This window comes from Drosophila biarmipes, chromosome 2L, assembly GCF_025231255.1.
Source record: "Drosophila biarmipes strain raj3 chromosome 2L, RU_DBia_V1.1, whole genome shotgun sequence".
Taxonomy (NCBI): Eukaryota; Metazoa; Arthropoda; class Insecta; order Diptera; family Drosophilidae; genus Drosophila; species Drosophila biarmipes.
In genome coordinates this window covers 4,579,778-4,597,861 of record NC_066612.1, presented here as the reverse complement: position 1 = coordinate 4,597,861, position 18,084 = coordinate 4,579,778, and the positions used below count along the sequence as shown (strand labels likewise).

Genomic DNA, 18,084 nt, shown 5'->3' with positions numbered 1-18,084 from the left:
AACTTGACTTTGAGATATGACATTTTGTTCTACATTCTTTCCCATCTCGATCCTTGAAAGGCATCGCACACACCCATCAATTAATCAGTGCTGCCAAACATTTCGAGTATTCCCGTGCGGCGACCTCGGAAGGGTGAAGGGCCATGTACGTACGTAAATCCAAGTGGAATGCACCCCAATCGAGGGGCGAGCGAGGACACTGGGCCCCTCTGTTTGAACATTCGACAGGGTCGTAGATGGAGCAGAACAGGGGCTCCAGCGTATCCATCGTCTGCTTCGGATGCCGGTGACAATTACGCAAATTGTTGTTGTCATTATGTAAACACTTGTTTATGTCAAATTTGACATTTGATAGCAGCGCACGCTGGCCGGCGAAGAAGATGGGCACACAAGGGGAGTCCCCCGGGAGGCAGGTCACAGGACACAGGGGCGCACGCTGAAGGTCAGCCAGGAGGAGGAGGAGGAGGTGCAGGGACTTCGCGCAATATGTCAAACGGCAGGTGAGCCTGGACATGTCCATGTTACACTTGATTAAGTAGGCGCTGAGTTCGACGAAATGCTTTTTAGATGGACCTCCTCTGAACCGGAAAGGTGTGGAGGTGGGTGATGCGGTTCATTGTCGAGTTGACACGATGGGTGGCACAAGGACAAGGACGAGGACGAGGCCGAGGTCGAGGGCCGGGGGCCACAGGACGTGCCAAATTATTGACAGCAGCAGCACGGAGACATTTCCGGTCCGAGTTGGTTCACAAGTGTGTACCTTGGTCCTTGGACGCGTATGTGTTGGTTGATTAATTAGAGCCAGCTGCTCGGCAGCCGACGTCCTTTGCCCATGTCCTTTGGCAGCCGCCATAAGTCGAGGTTAGATGACCCGTAGCTGTGGCTAATTAACACCGAAGTAGCGGAGCGCCCATCGGCATGTCAAGCCGTGACGGACCTTCGCAGACTAAGCAAGTACGTGAAGAGATTGGATTTGCTATTCATAGGAGGGCCAAAAGAACCCATTGTCACAAAGGGATTTTGAAACTCACAATCAAACTTTGAGTTACGGCCGATTCCTCAAAGCCATGTTAAATAGCTTTTTGGAAAAATGAATTGAAAAATCAATGCTAGGTGTCACCTGACTGAAAACACTTAACCAGAAACTAAGTTCCGGTTAAATTTTTTTGTTGAGAAATCTTAAGTTTATGTTTACTTTGTCTTAGAACTAACCAACCACTAATCTTAACATGGCATTCAGAAATTACACCTAATCAAGCTAATCTTACCAAAAACACTACTTACCTTAACATGAAATTGATAAGTCGGACATTGATTTGATCTAATCATTAGTACTTGGAATAAAAGCCAAAGAAAAGGAAATTTTTCTTAAAGTTAATGCAATAAATTAATATATTCTTTGACCAAAAATGTTTCTTACTTGTAAAAAATTATTAGCCAAAAACATTTGTGAAGAACTTTTTTTGCCCCAGAGATGCATAATTCTTCGGAAAACATAATACCAGACTGCCCGAAGCTGGTCAATTAACCTTTTCCATGGAAATCTAAGCTCTAGTCACGTCATCTTATTGTTCTGTTACCCAGTTAGACAGAAAATCCATTTATAACTACCCCCAATCGAGAGAATGCATAAATAAATTTGAGCAAACGTTCGAACAATGCCAAGTGGAAATGTCATCGTTTGCTGAGATTTTACGTCAGTGCTTAAACAATAAGAATTGATGCTCTCAGCGGCATTTTCCTTTGCCCACCCCTCATCAGGACCAGAGCCGCCGCCTCCCCCGGGGGGAGTTTTTCCTAGAAGCTTTCATTCCCTCCACTGGCAATGGCCACTGTAAATCTCGCCATTCAACTGCTCACAATTTCCACAATGCAATTTCAATGCGTTTTATCGAATGCTTCTTGTCTGCCAAACGTCATACACATGTTGCCCGAACCACCCCCCCTGCAATGGAAACCCCACCGCCCATGAAACACCCAATATCCTTGTGTTCGCTTGTGTGTGTGTGTCTGTATCGAGTTGTTGCCATTTTGTTGCATACTTTTGTGCACGCTCATCGGCAAATTGAATTTATGCGCTGCAGGCAACGGGAAAAACTCAACTCTCGCAAAGAACTGGGCAGGGAGGAGCATTGATTCCGTCATGTCACGGGGACAGGGGCGTCAGGGACGCGGGGGGACGGGGGCACGGGGGACAAGATGGGTTAAGGGGACAATGCAGAGTGCACGGATTGTGCACACTGGATGCGCATAAAATCCTGTCGTTTTGGCACCACATCAACTGCTCCTCACACAAATTCCCATGCATATTACATTCGGAAAGGGATTTCAGGCGGTGGAAGGGCTAATTCCCCCGGCATCCGCGGATTGCCCGTCATCATGGCCATCAAGTGCCCCAGTAAAGCGATCAATAGTTAGACCTCCGGCACGCCTTTAATGGTGACAATCAGCGGGGATTCACTTAAGACTAAGGCAGTCGGGGATCAGGCCTCCTCCTCCTCCTCCTCCGGCTCCACCTTCTTCGGCTGCGGCTTGCGTCGCAGCTGGCCACGGATGCGGGGTGGCCTCTTGGTGGTCGTCGTCTTGGGCTTCGGGTTCTCCAGCTCGTCCAGCTCCTTGTCAGTCAGGCGGTCCTTGTACCAGTCGGCACTGTAAAGATATTGAAAATATTAGAGATCTTTCAAGATTTTTAGAGTTCCTTCGGTAACTTTCCAAAACTAAGGATAGCCATATCTTACCAGTCGGGAACCTTGCGTGCCCAGTCGCATGTCTCCTTCTCCTCGTCGAAGGCCTGTCCCAGCTTGCAGCCATTGCGCCTGGGGAGATCTCCGTTGACGCAGACGTAGAAGAACTGGCAGTCGTTGGGATCGGCGTAGCGCGGATGGGTCACCGCGATGCTCTCGTTGACCTTGGGGCACTCGAAGTCGAAGACGTCCTCCGACTTGCAGCCGGTGACACCCACCTGGTCAGGCCAGCCGCAGATGCCAGTCTTGGGATTGAAGACCAGGCCCGCCGGGCAGGTGATCATGTTGAACTGGCCGTCCACGCAGAAGTAGAACTTGTCGCAGATGCCGGGCTTCTCGTGGCCAAAGTAGCCGTTCTTCCGGGGACAGTGGAGCGAAGGTTGCGGCGTTTCTGGAATGGAAATTAAAGTTTTATAAAAGCACAAAGGGCTTACTTCAAGTGATATTCCCTCTTTGCATCTTTAAGTTTTTATTTGTCGTCCAGTTTTATCATGAAATATATGCGCATTAGGGTGGTCCTTAATTGTAGGGATATTTCTTCTAAACTAACCACTCATACGTACTGTTGCCTTAAGAAAATTATTTTTATATAGTCTAACCAAAGAATCATTTGTTTCTTGCTCTTCTTTATTTGTTAAAATATATTTCAATTATTTTATATGTAAGAACTTTTTTTTTAAATAAAATCCCACTGGCTACGTGTCGTACGAGTAATTTTTAAGGACAATTTAATGTGTTCCATCTTAAAACGATAATCTTTATTTTTCGGATGCATATTCTGCTTTTCAAAATCTACAAAACTAAAGTCCGAGAATAAGTTTCTATTCTTTGGTCCACCCCAATGCAAGTGTACCTTTCGTTGGCCATAAAAACCCTTCTGCACTTCCGTAAATACATTACTCTCGGCCAGCACATTTATTCAGGTGCGTATGCACATAGGAGCTCATACAGAACTCGCATATATGCCATGGCAGCGTCATATGTCAACAGGAGACAAAGGTAATTGAAATTGCTAATGGGCCTGCACAATGTGTACTAATTGCTTTGATGGGTGGCAAATAATTTATTTAAAAACTAAAACGTGCTGGAATATTTTATAATTCAGACGTCCCTCGAAAATGTGGCAACTTTTAAGTGAAAATAATTTCTTAAAGTCCTTTCCCCTGGCGAAAGCTTAAATCGTTTTAGTGGCAGCAATTTAGTCGACGGCGGTTGGCAGGAGGATAAACTTTAATAAAGTGTTCTGTGGGAAAGTTTTGAGGGATTCTACTTGCACACGTGGCACATGTCTGACTCGAAATTCGAAATTCGCTCGGCAAGTTTAAAGCTGCGGGAAGCCAATTCCTGATGCCCACGGCTTAAAGTCTCGATGGCACGAGGGAAATAATAAAATCACGAATAAAACAAGTCTGCTGAGAGGCCAAAAATAAAAACAAAGCACCAGAGGAGCGCCGAAAAAAGAACACCGCCAAGACCAAAGACCTATTGACGACAACAATTTGGGTTAACCGCCTCGCATGCCGTTTGCATAATAAACAAGTTAAGAAAAAGCGCAGCCCAGAAGTAACGAGCAAATAAGTGCGGGCACGCAGCGCGCTTATGGGCTGATTTTAAAGGAGGGTTCCCCAACCTTATATACAGCACTGTATATACGTAGGGGCAGCCAGAAACTAAGCAGATGTGGCTGGGGATACTCACGCAGCTTGCTCCGCTTCATGCAGTCAATGTTGTAGGGCAGGTCGCACTTCTCCTCGATGGGCGAGTAGTCGTTGAAGACCATGCCATCGGCGCAGAGCCGCTCTGTGGGCACACCGTCCCTGCAAAGCGGTGAATTCTAGGGGATTAGGCATCCAGCATTGCGCATACGCCCCGTGGCCGGGGTGCGCTCTGTGGTCACTTACAGGCAGGCGTAGTACTTGTCGCACTGTTTGCTGTCCGGATAGAAGCCATTGGGCTCGGGGCACTCCTCGGTGGGCTCGTACTCCTTCTCCTTATCGGACTGCTTGCTCTTGGGCACCACGGAGGCCTCCTGGACGGGATCGCGGTTCCGGGGCGGCAGGTGCCGCTGGGAGGGCGGATGGCCGGGACCCACGCGGAACTGGCTGTTGCTGCCGCGGAAGCCTCCGCGCTGCTCCTGGGCAAAGGTGGCGGTCAAACCTAGTCAGACATGGATAAGGATACATTTACAGATGCAGATACAGATACAAATGCAGATACAGATACAAATGCAGATACAGATTAATATGGTAAACAAACAGTCAATAAATCTCCAATTTAATCTCCCTGTTGACGGCAGCTCTCTGCACTGGCCACTTCATATTGTTTAGTACAAATTACTTTTATAAAGTCTCACATAAATCAAACCTTAAGTTCATTGTTCTGAATTTATGTAGGTACTCTTGCCTTTTCCAACATTTAATTCAATTGCTTTGCTATTAAATGGCGATAAAGCTGCAACAGCAATTTAACAAACTTTTCCATAGCTAAATTAAATGTATTTAAGCTTGTAAAAATATGGAGTTTAACAATTATTTGGACAGAGCTTGTCCGCAATCATATAAATTTAGGTCTACCTTTTTTGTGTATTTATTTACAAGATTAAGTCTGCTAATCTGGTTGAAGACTTTGACAACAATTCTTTTTTAAACGCTTGTCAAAAAGAAAATCTATTTATATGTATGCAAAGAAAATTAAATAATGGTGCTAGGGCGTAAGAGTCGAATTCATGTCCTAGAATTAAACCCATTTTAAATTTTGTGTTTTGTGAATAAATACATTTTTCTGTTATTGACCTATGACTCTCGCTTAAATTTTAGGTAACTGGATTTGTTTAAAAGTTATAAATGATATAATATTATTTAGTTAATTTATCTCAAGCCTGTAAACGCATTTTTGTTAAGGTTTTCAAAAATTCTATTGAATATATACAGTCAACAGGTTGACATTTAATTGAGTATTAGAAGACTATAATATCTTTAAAACTATTATTAGATATGGTGAAAATATTCTTCCAATTTTTTTAAATTAATAACCCTTTAGAAAATTGTTCCATAATTAAAAAGCAATTTAATGAGACTTTCTCGAAACTTTTCTGCCCCATTTTTCGCCGAGTGTAATTGGCACGTTTTAGACTTTGTTTTTTGCCCAACATTTCCACTTTGTTTGCGAGAAACCCGTTTGCGGCTACTCATAAAACAGCTACCGCAGCGATATGTATATGAGTTCGATTGCGACACAGGCCAGGCGGTGGGGCGACCTTAAAAGTGAAAGTGTCTCGAAGATTACAAAGCCGGGCTTTAGCCAGCAAACAGCTGATTTAAGCCGCATCAGCTGTGGCTGCAAATCAGCCTTGAAAGCTCGGCTGCAATCAGCGGAAAAGCGGAAAAGCGAGACATTTCCACGCACTTCCCAGGAAGCTGCAACATCAGAAGTCGCAGATATGAAATCAGACATGTGGCAACTGCACGAAGCTCTCCTCAAGGCAAACCACTCCAATCGGACATTGCAAAAATTGTGGAAAAAATATTCAGTAAAAAGGCGGGCTGAAACAAGAAAGGCTAAGAGATTTCAATTTTCGCAGCAGCCGCAGTGAGCAGCAACAATGCCAGCAAGTTGCTGATGCTGACGTCGCTCGGTTGACATTCGATTAAACGTTAATAAAGAAACAATTCCACAGAGCAATTAGTGCGTGAAGTGTCAGCCAACATTTAAGCCAACAACTACTGCAGCAACAACACGTTGTCGTTGTCGTTGGTGTTGCTGCTGTGCTGTTGCTGCTGCTGCTGTGCTGTTGCTGTTGCTGTTGCAGCTGTCGCTTGTCATTGAAACATGTTTCGTACACGGCCGGGGACCTGGCGAAAAAACGCCACACAAACAAGAAGCTTGGAAAGAAACAGTAGCCCAAGCTGCATAGCTGGGCGGGTAAATACTCTTGCAGTGAAAAGCACTCAGAATGTGGGAAAAGCAGGAGAAATATTTCATTGAATCATGAGTTTTAGCAAGCCAGTTGATGATATTATATGTCCTGGAGGTAAGTATGTAACAGTCCAATGCGTCTATATATAAATCCTATTTTAGGGAACATTAAAAGATTGATTGAATACAATTCGTGGATTGTTTTCCTGTTCAAATACTCGTGCAATAAAGGTAGTTGGGATGAAAAAATTCCCTTTCAGTGCGAAATAAGAGAAGAAATAGCTATAGGTATTTCGAAAACCAATTGATGATATTTTAATTACAAAAATTCAATCTTTATGTATCATTGTGTAATTTAATAGATTTATTTTTGGCTTCCTTTTTAAATACTCACTTTACTAACAAACGACCCAGACTGAGAAGCCCATTATAAGTTAGTAACAAAGGAACTAAAATCACTAGTTTTAGAAAACCAATTAAAGAACTTATGTCCCAACATTTTCATTTGTCAGTATTTTTGGTGATTTTTTATAGATAAAATAAACATGGCTTGCTTGTTTTTTTGTCTAAATACTCAGTAAGTGAAATGAAAACATTATAATATATTATAGGAAAGGAAATATAGTGCTTAAATCATTAGTTTTAACCAAATGTAGACATTATCATCATCTATCTACACATTTAAGTATCTATCACACTTTTAGATACTTGGTAAACATTCATTCTTGAGTTTTGCATTATAAGAATTAGGTTGTCCATTAATCGAACTGAAAAATTGTTATTACTTATTTAGTTTTTATCACTAAATTCAGCAATTCAACTATATATCAAAGCCTTTTTAACCCTGCCTTGTTTTTCTGAAGTTCCCCTTATAACTTCTCTGACAACCTTTCGCCCAAGGGCATTTCCCCGTCGGCCTGCCGCGAAGAGGGGCTGTCCCCTCATTTTTATGGAGCCCCTTTTTTCGTCAGCCCTGCGAGTGTGCCAAGCCGAGTGTGGCCTATGCGGTTTGAGTTTGGGCCGGGCTGTCGAGTTGTCGACTTGGTCTGGGGCCCTGACAGTCTGTCAACAAGTTTTCCATGGAGTGCAGGTTCCAGGCAGCCGGAGATGGAGATGGAGATGGCGATGGCGATGGAGTCGGCAGCCCAGACCCGGTTCAACCCGGTCCCGGACCGTTTGACTCGGTTCCCAGTCCGGTTAAACTAGATTAATTGACTGCCTATTCGGCGGCGGGGAGGGGCCAAACTTTTGTGCCCCGCTTTGGAGTCGGGTTTTTGGATGTTTGGATACTGGGATATTTGGATGTTGTGGATTTTCGATTCCAGTCACACACGTCGTGGGTGTCGGGCTGTCATCTTGGGAAAGTGCGGGCTGGCGCGTAAAGTTCAATGAACATTAAATGGATTAAAAATAAACAGATTGTGGCGCTTTTTTCATGTCATTCACTGAACTGATGTGAGATTGATAATTGACTAGACGGTTAAATTGGACTTTTTTGGGGGATAGCGAAAGGTGTGGGATCTAGAAAGTCTCCTCGTAAATAAACACAAACTTTTCGGCGAAACATGCCTGCAATCAAATTAAAACTTTTCCATTGTCTCGCCGTGCTGGAGAGTTTTCCCTCAATTAACTGGCAATTTAATTTATGCCATTTATATTTGTTTGTTTGGCACCCAAATTGCAATAGATTTAATTACGAGCTGCGGCAATATTTTTTCATGGCCATTTTAATGTTATTACTGGAAATTCGGCTCTTGGGCCCCCCACACGCAACAGTTGCATATCAATTTATGTTTTATTCCGGCGAGTTAACAATATGAAATTTTAATGCCTCGCATATTGAATTGGGGGGGAGCGGTGCCGGGACAAACAAATTTTTAATGAGCTTTCAGACAACAAATGAGCAGAAAATTTGCCAGAAAATTAAATTGCCCAAATTTTGCGAATGCAATTGGAATTGTAATGTCGGCCCCAAAAACCCAAAAAACCCGAAACCAAAGCCATGCAAACCACCAACAACAAGTGTGACAATGCCCACGATGAAGGCCAGAGGGTACATCCTATAGGATATGGGGTGTGTATATAATACACATGGCATTTACACGTGTTCCCTGCCATCGAAGTCGGACAACAGTTGACATGATGAGCGGAGCAGGACTGCAAACACTGCAGATATGCATAAACATGGGGCCAAATAATGTTAACAACAATATTTTTCAGCTTAGCTGCTGCATGCCGAATTTATATACAACATTTGCATATCGTTGTTTGTCGCTATTTGGTCGCTTTGTTGGTTTGTTGGTTTGCTGGTTTGTTTTTCGTTTGGTTTGCTGTTTGCTCTCGGGGCGCGGCGAACAATTAGAGGCGATTGTTTGCCCTGGCAGGCGAAGAGCATTAAAGTCACGGCACCAGCGCATTATTCAAATAGAGTTTCATGCAGCGGGGGCCATCAGGGCTTGCTATTGACGTATCATTAATTGGCAAATGCAATTAAGAGCTTTTTCCACACTTACCCACGGCCAGAGCCAAAGCAAATATGCAAATTTTCACAAACGCCATTTCGTTAGCCGACATAAACCTGAGCGGACAGATAGATTATTTTAATATTGCAAATTAATATGCTTTCCGGCACTTTAAAGTTAAGCGGCGTCGATTCACTGCTCACTCCGTTGACGGGGTTTTCCACATTGACATCGGCACTACACTGGGAGAAATCGCCAGGAACTCACCAGGAACAACGGCGGTGCGCACGCGTCTACGTCTCGGACTAAACTGTGCGATCGGCTTGGTTCGGGATTGGGTTTTAACGCCCAGAAGTCTCCATATGCCTGCTTTCGCTCTGACTTGTTGAAACTGTTGGAATTGTTGATATTGCACTGAGACGGCTGCGCAGGCGCAGCTCAGAGAGAACCGGTCCGAGCTTCAAAAGCTCAAAACCCTGAATGTCATAGAGCATGGAAACTTACTCGCGATCGCGATTGAAAGCGAACCTCATGAAACCAAGGTAAGGTAAGGTATCCCTTACAAATTAAGATTGTTTTTAAAACGCTTTTAGGATATTCTTAATATTTTTAACTGCACAGATAAACTGCACACAGGGAAAGAACTTCTTAAACTCAAGAAAATGCTCTTAAATGCTCAGGAGGGTTTGCAAAAAAACCTATATTTCGGTCTATAAAACTGGGATTATAAAATGGAAAATCTTTAAAGTTTTGTGGAATTATTTTGCTGCAATCTGCATTAAAATATATGATCTTCACGTCAAAAATTTGATTAAAAATATAAATATGTCAGGAACGGACCAAGAAGAATGATTCAAGAGGTATTTACATTGACATATATTATACCTACACGAAGGTCTATGATATCTTTTAGATACATTAAATTTAAAACATTCAACATTCTAATCTTTATTGAATTTAAAACATTCAACATTCTAATCTTTATTGAATAGAATTTGAATGTTTTAAATTTAATGTATCTAAAAGATATCACAGACCTTCATGTAGGTATACTATATGTCAAAGTACTTCCGTTCTTCAGCCTTTCTTCCTTTTACGGTTAATCCTAAGATGAGGTGAATTAAATACAAACATTAAAGGGATACAAAGTTGTACAACCCTAATTAGTTTGTAAAAATAATCCATTTTCCGTTGCGTAAAAAGGACATTTTTGGACCTCGGCAAATCACAAAGGGCTGGCCAAACAAAGGCAGGAAATGAAAATGCAACTTTTGCATAACATAACCATTGCAGTTCGGGGCTTCATGCAGAAAACCAACATAAACTATGCGAGTAAGCTGCCAACAAATGAGCGGACGGACCACAGAAAACATGACGATCGACAGGGTGTAGTTTTCATTTTCACTTCACACAATGGAAAATGATAAGTGGGAACCGGATCCATGATACTATACATTTTACCCCCAGAAAGTTATGTGTAACGAGCACATTGCCGCACGTCCACTGATGGCAAATTTGTCAAAAAGGCGACAGGACGTGCTCCGCTCCGCCAGGACATCGATGATTTGCATTTTTGAAATTAACCAAAAAATATGACAAAATGTCCGGCACAGGAGGCAGCTTGTCCTGCAGCTTGTCCTCCTGAATATTCCTGCGAGCATTCCTGCTTTTGCTGCATCATTGTGCAGGCCCGGCCCAGAGCACATTTAACTTGTCAAAGCCTCCTGGCTGACTCGCCGCCTCCTTGAAGTCGACTTTTCCGGAGCTTGTTTTCCAGCTGCTTGCCTTTCATTTGCCTGTCATTTTGTGTGCAATAATTGTGACAAATTGTTCTCCTCTGGCCGAACAAACGCCCCCAACTGTCAGGAGTTTGAAAATTCGGCCCAAGATTTCGGGCAAACTTATGGATGCTTTGTATGCAAAGTAAATGGCATAATTAAGCGAAATGACATACATGACGATACATTTAACAAATGTTGCGTGCAAATGCAAATCTCGGTGGCCAGGAAAAATGGCCCCCGTTTCATAATCCAGCGATAAGTCAGAGTTATGGCATGCCTATTCTCGGGGCTTTTTAAATATTGTTACAAATGCCCAGGCCCTTGGTTATGGCTCAAAAAGCCCGGGGTCCAAGGAGCTTGGAAATTGGTACACACAGAATAATTTTGCTGGTTATTATAATTATTATATTATGTGTGTATGCTTGTTATACCACTAAAATGAAAGACATATATTTAAATAGTTACGTTTACGGGATATTACGGGATATAATAATACACTTCATGTTAGTTAGCTTAGAAAAAAAGTATGAAACAAAAAAAAATCAAATGTTCTTCAATGAATTACTTATAATTCCCAACTGGTTCTAAACATTTTAAGAAAATACACTTTCACACTATCTCTTTTTCGTTGTTGCTTCACTATATTATTCAAAATATTTAATTTCTTTTATTCCCTCTATACACTGTACATAATCGTAATTTAACTATATTTCATAGGTTGGTTTCTTCTTCCTTTGCTACAAAACAACCTTTTACACAACGCCTTTCATGTGCCAAATGGACATTTCCATGGGTTGAGTCCATTTCGCTATTATATTGGTCCATTTGACCAAAGGGCTTTTTTGGGTGTAATGGGTGGTGGTTGGATGGGTGGAAATGGGTCGGAATGGAAAGCGTTTAGCACAATTTCGGGCGCATTAGCGGCGATTACACAAAGGGCCCACACAGAGTTAAGAGTGTAGATGGCCGAATGCACAATGCAAGGCAACAATGGCATAACAATCAAGAGTCAAATTAAAACGTTGCGCTTGCAGAAATTCGTTCCGTTTTTGTTCTCAGGTCTCAGGCTTCGCGCTCCACTGACATTGTCCGTATGCTGTCCGTATGCTGTCCGTCCGGCAGATTTGCGGCGCAAAGTATGCGGTGGCAGTCCCCAAGTGCCCGCGCTGACTGCTGACTGCGGTCGAAAACTTTACCAAAAGCTAATCATAATTTCTTGCTGATAGTTGGCCCAAGTCCTTGTGCACGGACCATCTACCCACCAAAAACCAGCTTGCACTTTTTATCTATAAACCCCAGCCCCACCCCCTAAAGCACCACCCTCTTTATTATTATTTTCAATTCCCGTGAACCGCAGCGCCCTAAGCGCCACGTTATTGTCGTATAATTGAATATAATGGCCATGGAAATGGCGCTGCCAATGGGGGATCCGTCTCCGGGGGGCATTGTCCGGATTGTTCGAACGGGGGTCCTCCAACGCCATTGTATTAGCCGGCGATTATCCGACAGCTCCTGCAGGGTCCGCAGCAAAACATCCGCCCGGGGGCCTGCATGTGATTGGGTTCCGACTTACCAGCACCACCTTTGGGTTTCAGTGTCCAAGTAGAAAAACCTCATGGATGGGTTATTATTCCGCATTTGAATGTCACAAGTTTCCTTTCTTATATAATTACATTACGAGTTCAAGAAAGTAAAATAAAATCTTAAGACAAATGAAGCTTAGTAAATTTCTCTGTAAGCTAACATTAGTACCCACCTCAATCATAAAAAAACTAGAATGTTGAGATTAGGCACGCAGATTCTACAGATTCTTGCGCAGCTAAGGTGTATTTAGGTGTATTATTTGGAAAGTCATGCGCCCACTCTAACAATTTTTTAATTCGGAACACTTGCTAATATTTATTTATTTATTTTACTTTATTTTAAAGATTTAAATTTCATACAAATTTTATTTATTCAGCTTGTAAAAGTTTAAAAATCGATTGTTTTTTGTATACAATTGTTTCAGTTAAACTTCATTGTCACTTTGGCAAATTAAACGCAACTCATTGGAACACGGCTCATCGTTCATTACGCCGCCAACAATTTCTACGCAATTCTCACCGTCAAGTCCATGGTTTGGTTCTCCATTTCGCCAATTTAAGACTTCACTCTTTTTACCTGATGCCTCGTTTATGTAGTTGCCCTTACTGGCTCGATCGTTTATGCCCAGCCAGTAACGTTTTTTACCAAGTTTTTCTGCGATTGCGTCCAGTTCCTCCTTGTCCTTAACGGAGGCTATATAGCCACCCAGTTCGCGACAGGTGCTGACAGCATCATTCCAATTGTATATCCTTTTGCTTTCGATGTAGAATAGCCTAGAGCCGATTTGCTCAAACTTAGGCCGAACGACCCTCGTAAAGTTAGTGGACAGAGCGTCCTCCAGAGCGGCCTTTTGGGTGTCCATCCTGGTCTGTAAGTCCTTCTGCATATCGTTTTCATGCTCCTCCAACCGATCCATTCTTTCCCCAAAGTCCCCTGGAATTTTCTTTAGAGCATCCTGCAATGATATCTGCTGGACTTCCATCTTAGCTAGCCGCTCCTCAAAGTTTTCTGGAATGGTTTTTCTAATAGCTTGCAGCTCTACCACGAGCCGAGCTTCTAATTGTGCCCCCAAAGACTTTTGTCGATCCTCCATTCTGCTTAGTCTCTCCTCGATATCACTTGGAATATTCTTAAGAATCTCTTGTAAAGATGTCTGCCGATCCTCCATTCTGACCAGCCTCTCCCCAAAATCTTCCGGGATACTATTCTTAAGCCTTTCCAGCAAGAATTTCAGATTCTCCTGGAGTTCCGTTTGCTGACTTTCTATTCTGGTTAGTCTCCCCTGATTGTCCTCTGGAAGTATATTGTTTTTTTAAGGTTACCCAAAGGATTGCTACTGAATTTTTAACTTACCTTGTATTGCTGATTGCGTTTTCTGCAGGTCTTCAGAAACATAGCACTTGCTCTGCTTAGCAATGTAATCAAGGAACGGAAATATTTTTAACCACTGTTCTTTCACTGGTGTTTTTATTATATTTTTAGGAAAATCGCCATCTAAGGATTTCGTCTGCGATCCACATAGACTCGCAAATATAATGACAAACGAAAAAAAAATTCGGAGACTAATCATTTTGAACGCGAGTTTCAAGTGAACTGTTAAAAAAGTAAAGCTTGTTCTGCCTTTTTATAGTGCCTCAGATTCAGCGAGGCTTTATTGCTTATATTAATGGGTATAAAGCACTGATAATTTCAAATGAATCATATATAATAGAAAACAAAATGCCACTTCAAAGGGAATTACCAAAATCACTCTTATCAGAGCTCACGCTAAACTTTCCAAGAATCTTACTAAGCGAAATACACTAAAAATATGTATATATTTTGCCATAGAAGCAAATAATTAAATAAATATTCATAAAACGATTTGACTAAAACTAATAAAATAAAACCACAAAGTATTATATAGTTTCCCGTCTATGAATTTTGGAATTATTATCAATCAGCCAGGCCCAGAAAAAGTTTAATAGGGCAAGTTTCAGCCTATTCAATGGCTGTGAATCGTAAACATAGCATTTTTATTTTCAAAGTTATACCTACATAGGTAAAAATATTTTGACATAATCACTGGTATCACCACCCTCCTCTAAGGTAGGCACTGCCTGCGCTACGCCAATAGAAAATCTCTTGAGTTTTATTTATATGTATTTTAATTTAAAATAGTGTGACAAATATCTGATAGTCGGGGCACTCAAGTATAGGGTATCTTTTTGTTGTTAACTTATAAGCATTACCAATGCCACTGTTAAGTATATATAATAATTATTAAAATCAAATCAGTTGCAGAAATCGATGCGATTCATTGTGCAGTTTATGAAAATGAAAAGCTACCCGGTCGAGTGTTCTTAAATCGATCGCCGTAAAGTGTGCAATGATTTATATCATAATCCTGTCACATGCTTTACCGATTCAATACACAAAGTGCTGCGGGCAGGGCGGCGACCAGACCGCTGAAATCAGAATCTGAATCAGGGACAGGTCCAGGACCTCAGCTCCGCCCCCAAACAGTGTCCTCCTGTCAGCCTGCCGGCGACATCTGCTTGTCAGCGAGTCGATTTTGGATTGTCAGAGCCACGCCACACGTGTCACGTGCGTCATTTGGCCGCCATTACATGGGACGCAGTTTACCAGTCTGTTGTTCTACCACCCAAAGCCCCGGCCCTACCCCACTTTTCCGCTTTTCAAAAACCCCCCACTTTGCCACCCCATTTTTAATTAATGAGCAACAACGGCCCATCGACAATCTGGTGACCGGGCGATAGCTGAAAATCTGAAACTAAGCCTCTGTTCGGCCGTGTTTGCTATTCATTTGCCGTCCGGGCGTTTTAGTTGGGCATCAGCATTTTTAATTGGGATTATACATAGTTTGGTTTACATAAGTAGTCGCCCGCAAATGGCGAGGGACAGATTTTATTGAATGTTTTTCGAACGGATTTTATCGGACCATTTCGAGGGGTATTCCAAATGGCAGATGGAAAACCATTGAGTTTCGTGTATTTTCCATTTGCCCTTTGGAACACCCAAGTCAAGTGGAAAAATGGGTTCTCAGCCGGAGTTTAACCATATTCCGGTAATCATCGGATTTCCAAACGTGCTGGCGTCTGAGATCTTCATATTTGGATGGCATATAGGCAAAGAAGGTGTCCCTGATGTGTCCATCCAGGTGGGAGTATCCCCGCAGCGCCAGCCAGGTGAGACGAGACTGCTCCAGAGCCAGATTATTGAGTCTGTCGTGGTACTCGGACTTCCTCTGCCTAACCTGACGCATGAACTTATTGTAGCTGCCATAGTTGGACCCGATGCCGAAGCCCGAAAAGGTTTTCTTCAACCTCAGTATTTCGCTCCTGTGATGCTTCTCATCCTGATAGACCCTCTCGTAGATCCGGTAGGAGGACTTTACGAGGGCCTTCATCTCATCCCTGCTGAAGGTTTTACCATAGCGGTGCGCCACCCAATCCAATAGCACGGGCATCTTGTGGGCATTGGAAAGGGTGGCCAAGACGAAGCGGGGGTTTCGTCGGAGCACCTGCAGAGCTTCTTTTAAGAGATCCTCAATCTGTTGCTTGTTGTTGGGATCTATAAGACAGTTCATATCTTGTTCTTTAACAGGTGGGTTTTCGCACTTTCCCTCCATATTTATACGGAACATGTCCACCGCACAATTGGCAGCTGCTCTTAGAACAGGGGGAAGAGTCTTATCCCTCTGCAACTCTTTTACTGACCTGTATTCCCCAGCCCTTAAAGCATCAATGCAGAGCTTTTCGATTACTGGTTGCTTGTCCTCCACATCCACAGCATCATCCTCCCATGGCATGAGCTCTTCGGGTATCGCCGGCAGGTCATAAATCTTATGGTAGTCCAACTGGAACCCATCGAGTGTCCTGGTAGTAAACATTTCTTCTTCAGGACACCGCTTCTTTTTGAGACATCGCAAAGTTCTACTGCAGGCGGGAATACGATCGGCGAGGCTCTCGACGTTGGTAGTTGGTAAATGCGTATCCTCCTCCACAATGCTTTTCTCAGATTTTCGAGATTTTCGGTTTTGATTGTGAGATCCACGACTCCTTTTACGTTTATGGCCTGTGCTTATATCACTTTGTTCTTCCAAACCACACTTGACCTCCAGAAATTCGCAGTCACCGGCCCCACAGCGTTGGTATTGATTCCTTTGCATCATCATAACCTGTACCAATTTTTCCTGTGGGCTTATTCTGGATAAATGCATTTTGTGCTCATCTTCAGCCAGATCTATCAGCAGGGAAATATCTTTCTTCTTTTTTGAGGTCTTCTGGGTTGGGGAGGTCCTCTCATTCTGAAAGCTTTTAACTTGGCCTAAAGGTCGTGGTCTTAAGCATTGGACATTCTTCTCTATATCTTGTAATATGCGTTTCGTCCGACCCTTCAATTCGTTTTTTGACATGCTCAATTGAGATAGACAGTGCTGGAGAGTCGAGTTGACTTTCTCCTCTTGTTGAGTAATCACTTCCTTTTTCCAAAAACGATGAGTTTCGCACAGAGGATCGCTGTCTTCAGACTTATGTTCCAGGCCTAGTCCATCAAGATGTTCCGAGAGTAACCTGGTTACAATCCTTTTGGCAGGACAAAACTGGTATTGGGCAAACCAACGAGACCTTTCGTTTGGTATTTGGTACATAAAATCTTTATACTGAGAGTACTCAGGGAAACGCAGCTTGTTCTTTGGGTTTGGAAGATTGGACTTTGGGATGAATTCACGAGGACGCACCTGGGGAGCAAAGTAGGGCAGCACATGATCCTTAGAAGCAAGTCTTGAAGAGAGCTTTTGCGTTGCTTTTATTTTTTGGGAGTTTCTCTTCTTTGGTTGAGTGGCAGGTGGCAGTAGGGCATCTAAGGCTCTCAGGGTGGAGGGCATATCCAGATGGGCAATGCCAGACAGCAACAACTGTTCGTTAACCGTAAAGTATTCCGAATCTGAATCCCCGCCATCCTTTCGGCACTTTGGAGGGCTCTTGTAGGCCAACTCCCAGAGGAACCACAGAAAGGCCAGATCGTTTCCCTGGCTCATGGCCATTAGGACTTTGATCTGCGATGTGTTTACCAGCGGATGGAGGCCCAGTTGGTGGACACAACGGCGCACCCTGTAGGTGGATTCCTGCTCCATGTCGTCGCGCAGGGCGTGGAGCAACCCATCACAGGCCTCCGTCTGCAAGGCGGACATTCCCCGGTACCAGGGCACACAATCGATGTTGCGGAAAAATCCCAAAGCTTTCTCAGACATCTCAAAGATACTTTTCTGACAGCCAAACAATTTTTTTTTCCTTTTTACGTTGTCTAGACTGATTACTTTAATTTTGGCTTTCGTTTTGTAACGGAATGTGACAAAAGATATTTTATTTATTCACATATTGCGTTTCAAATGCCTTAAAAATAACACATCCCATAGACCAATAATCTTCATACTTACCTTTCATTTAACTTTATAATATGAATACTAGATCTTCTTAAAGGTCCTGTTAATTCAAAGCTAGTTTATATAGTTTTCTTTTCCACCTTTTAATAACCCTTTAACATCTCAAAAAGTTTTTGTTGCTCTTACAAATTTACCATAACGAGTACTTCTTT

The 18,084-nt window shown here is 42.8% G+C and overlaps 4 protein-coding genes across 4 annotated transcripts; 1 reads left to right on the top strand and 3 right to left on the bottom strand.

Annotated features, from left to right (window-relative positions):
• The first annotated feature begins 236 nt into the window (after nucleotides 1–236).
• On the top strand, nucleotides 237–840 carry LOC127010637 (uncharacterized). The gene is made up of 3 exons (XM_050884946.1): nucleotides 237–260; nucleotides 356–500; nucleotides 568–840. Exons 1-3 carry the CDS (start codon nucleotides 237–239, stop codon nucleotides 789–791), a joined length of 393 nt encoding a protein of 130 aa, XP_050740903.1. The 3' UTR covers nucleotides 792–840.
• Nucleotides 841–2,414: 1,574 nt separating this feature from the next.
• On the bottom strand, nucleotides 2,415–9,472 carry LOC108033710 (protein obstructor-E). The gene is made up of 6 exons (XM_017108244.3): nucleotides 9,389–9,472; nucleotides 9,173–9,237; nucleotides 4,646–4,901; nucleotides 4,443–4,561; nucleotides 2,739–3,135; nucleotides 2,415–2,649 (listed from the first exon to the last, which is right to left on the bottom strand). The coding sequence occupies exons 2-6, from the start codon at nucleotides 9,231–9,233 to the stop codon at nucleotides 2,484–2,486; spliced, it is 999 nt and encodes a 332-aa protein (XP_016963733.1). The 5' UTR covers nucleotides 9,234–9,237; nucleotides 9,389–9,472; the 3' UTR covers nucleotides 2,415–2,483.
• Nucleotides 9,473–12,795: 3,323 nt separating this feature from the next.
• On the bottom strand, nucleotides 12,796–14,090 carry LOC108033788 (low affinity immunoglobulin epsilon Fc receptor-like). The gene is made up of 2 exons (XM_017108399.3): nucleotides 13,840–14,090; nucleotides 12,796–13,779 (listed from the first exon to the last, which is right to left on the bottom strand). Exons 1-2 carry the CDS (start codon nucleotides 14,054–14,056, stop codon nucleotides 12,911–12,913), a joined length of 1,086 nt encoding a protein of 361 aa, XP_016963888.1. The 5' UTR covers nucleotides 14,057–14,090; the 3' UTR covers nucleotides 12,796–12,910.
• A 1,217-nt stretch (nucleotides 14,091–15,307) lies between these two features.
• On the bottom strand, nucleotides 15,308–17,822 carry LOC108033780 (uncharacterized). The gene has a single exon (XM_017108387.3). It carries the CDS (start codon nucleotides 17,738–17,740, stop codon nucleotides 15,509–15,511), a length of 2,232 nt encoding a protein of 743 aa, XP_016963876.1. The 5' UTR covers nucleotides 17,741–17,822; the 3' UTR covers nucleotides 15,308–15,508.
• Nucleotides 17,823–18,084: the final 262 nt, after the last annotated feature.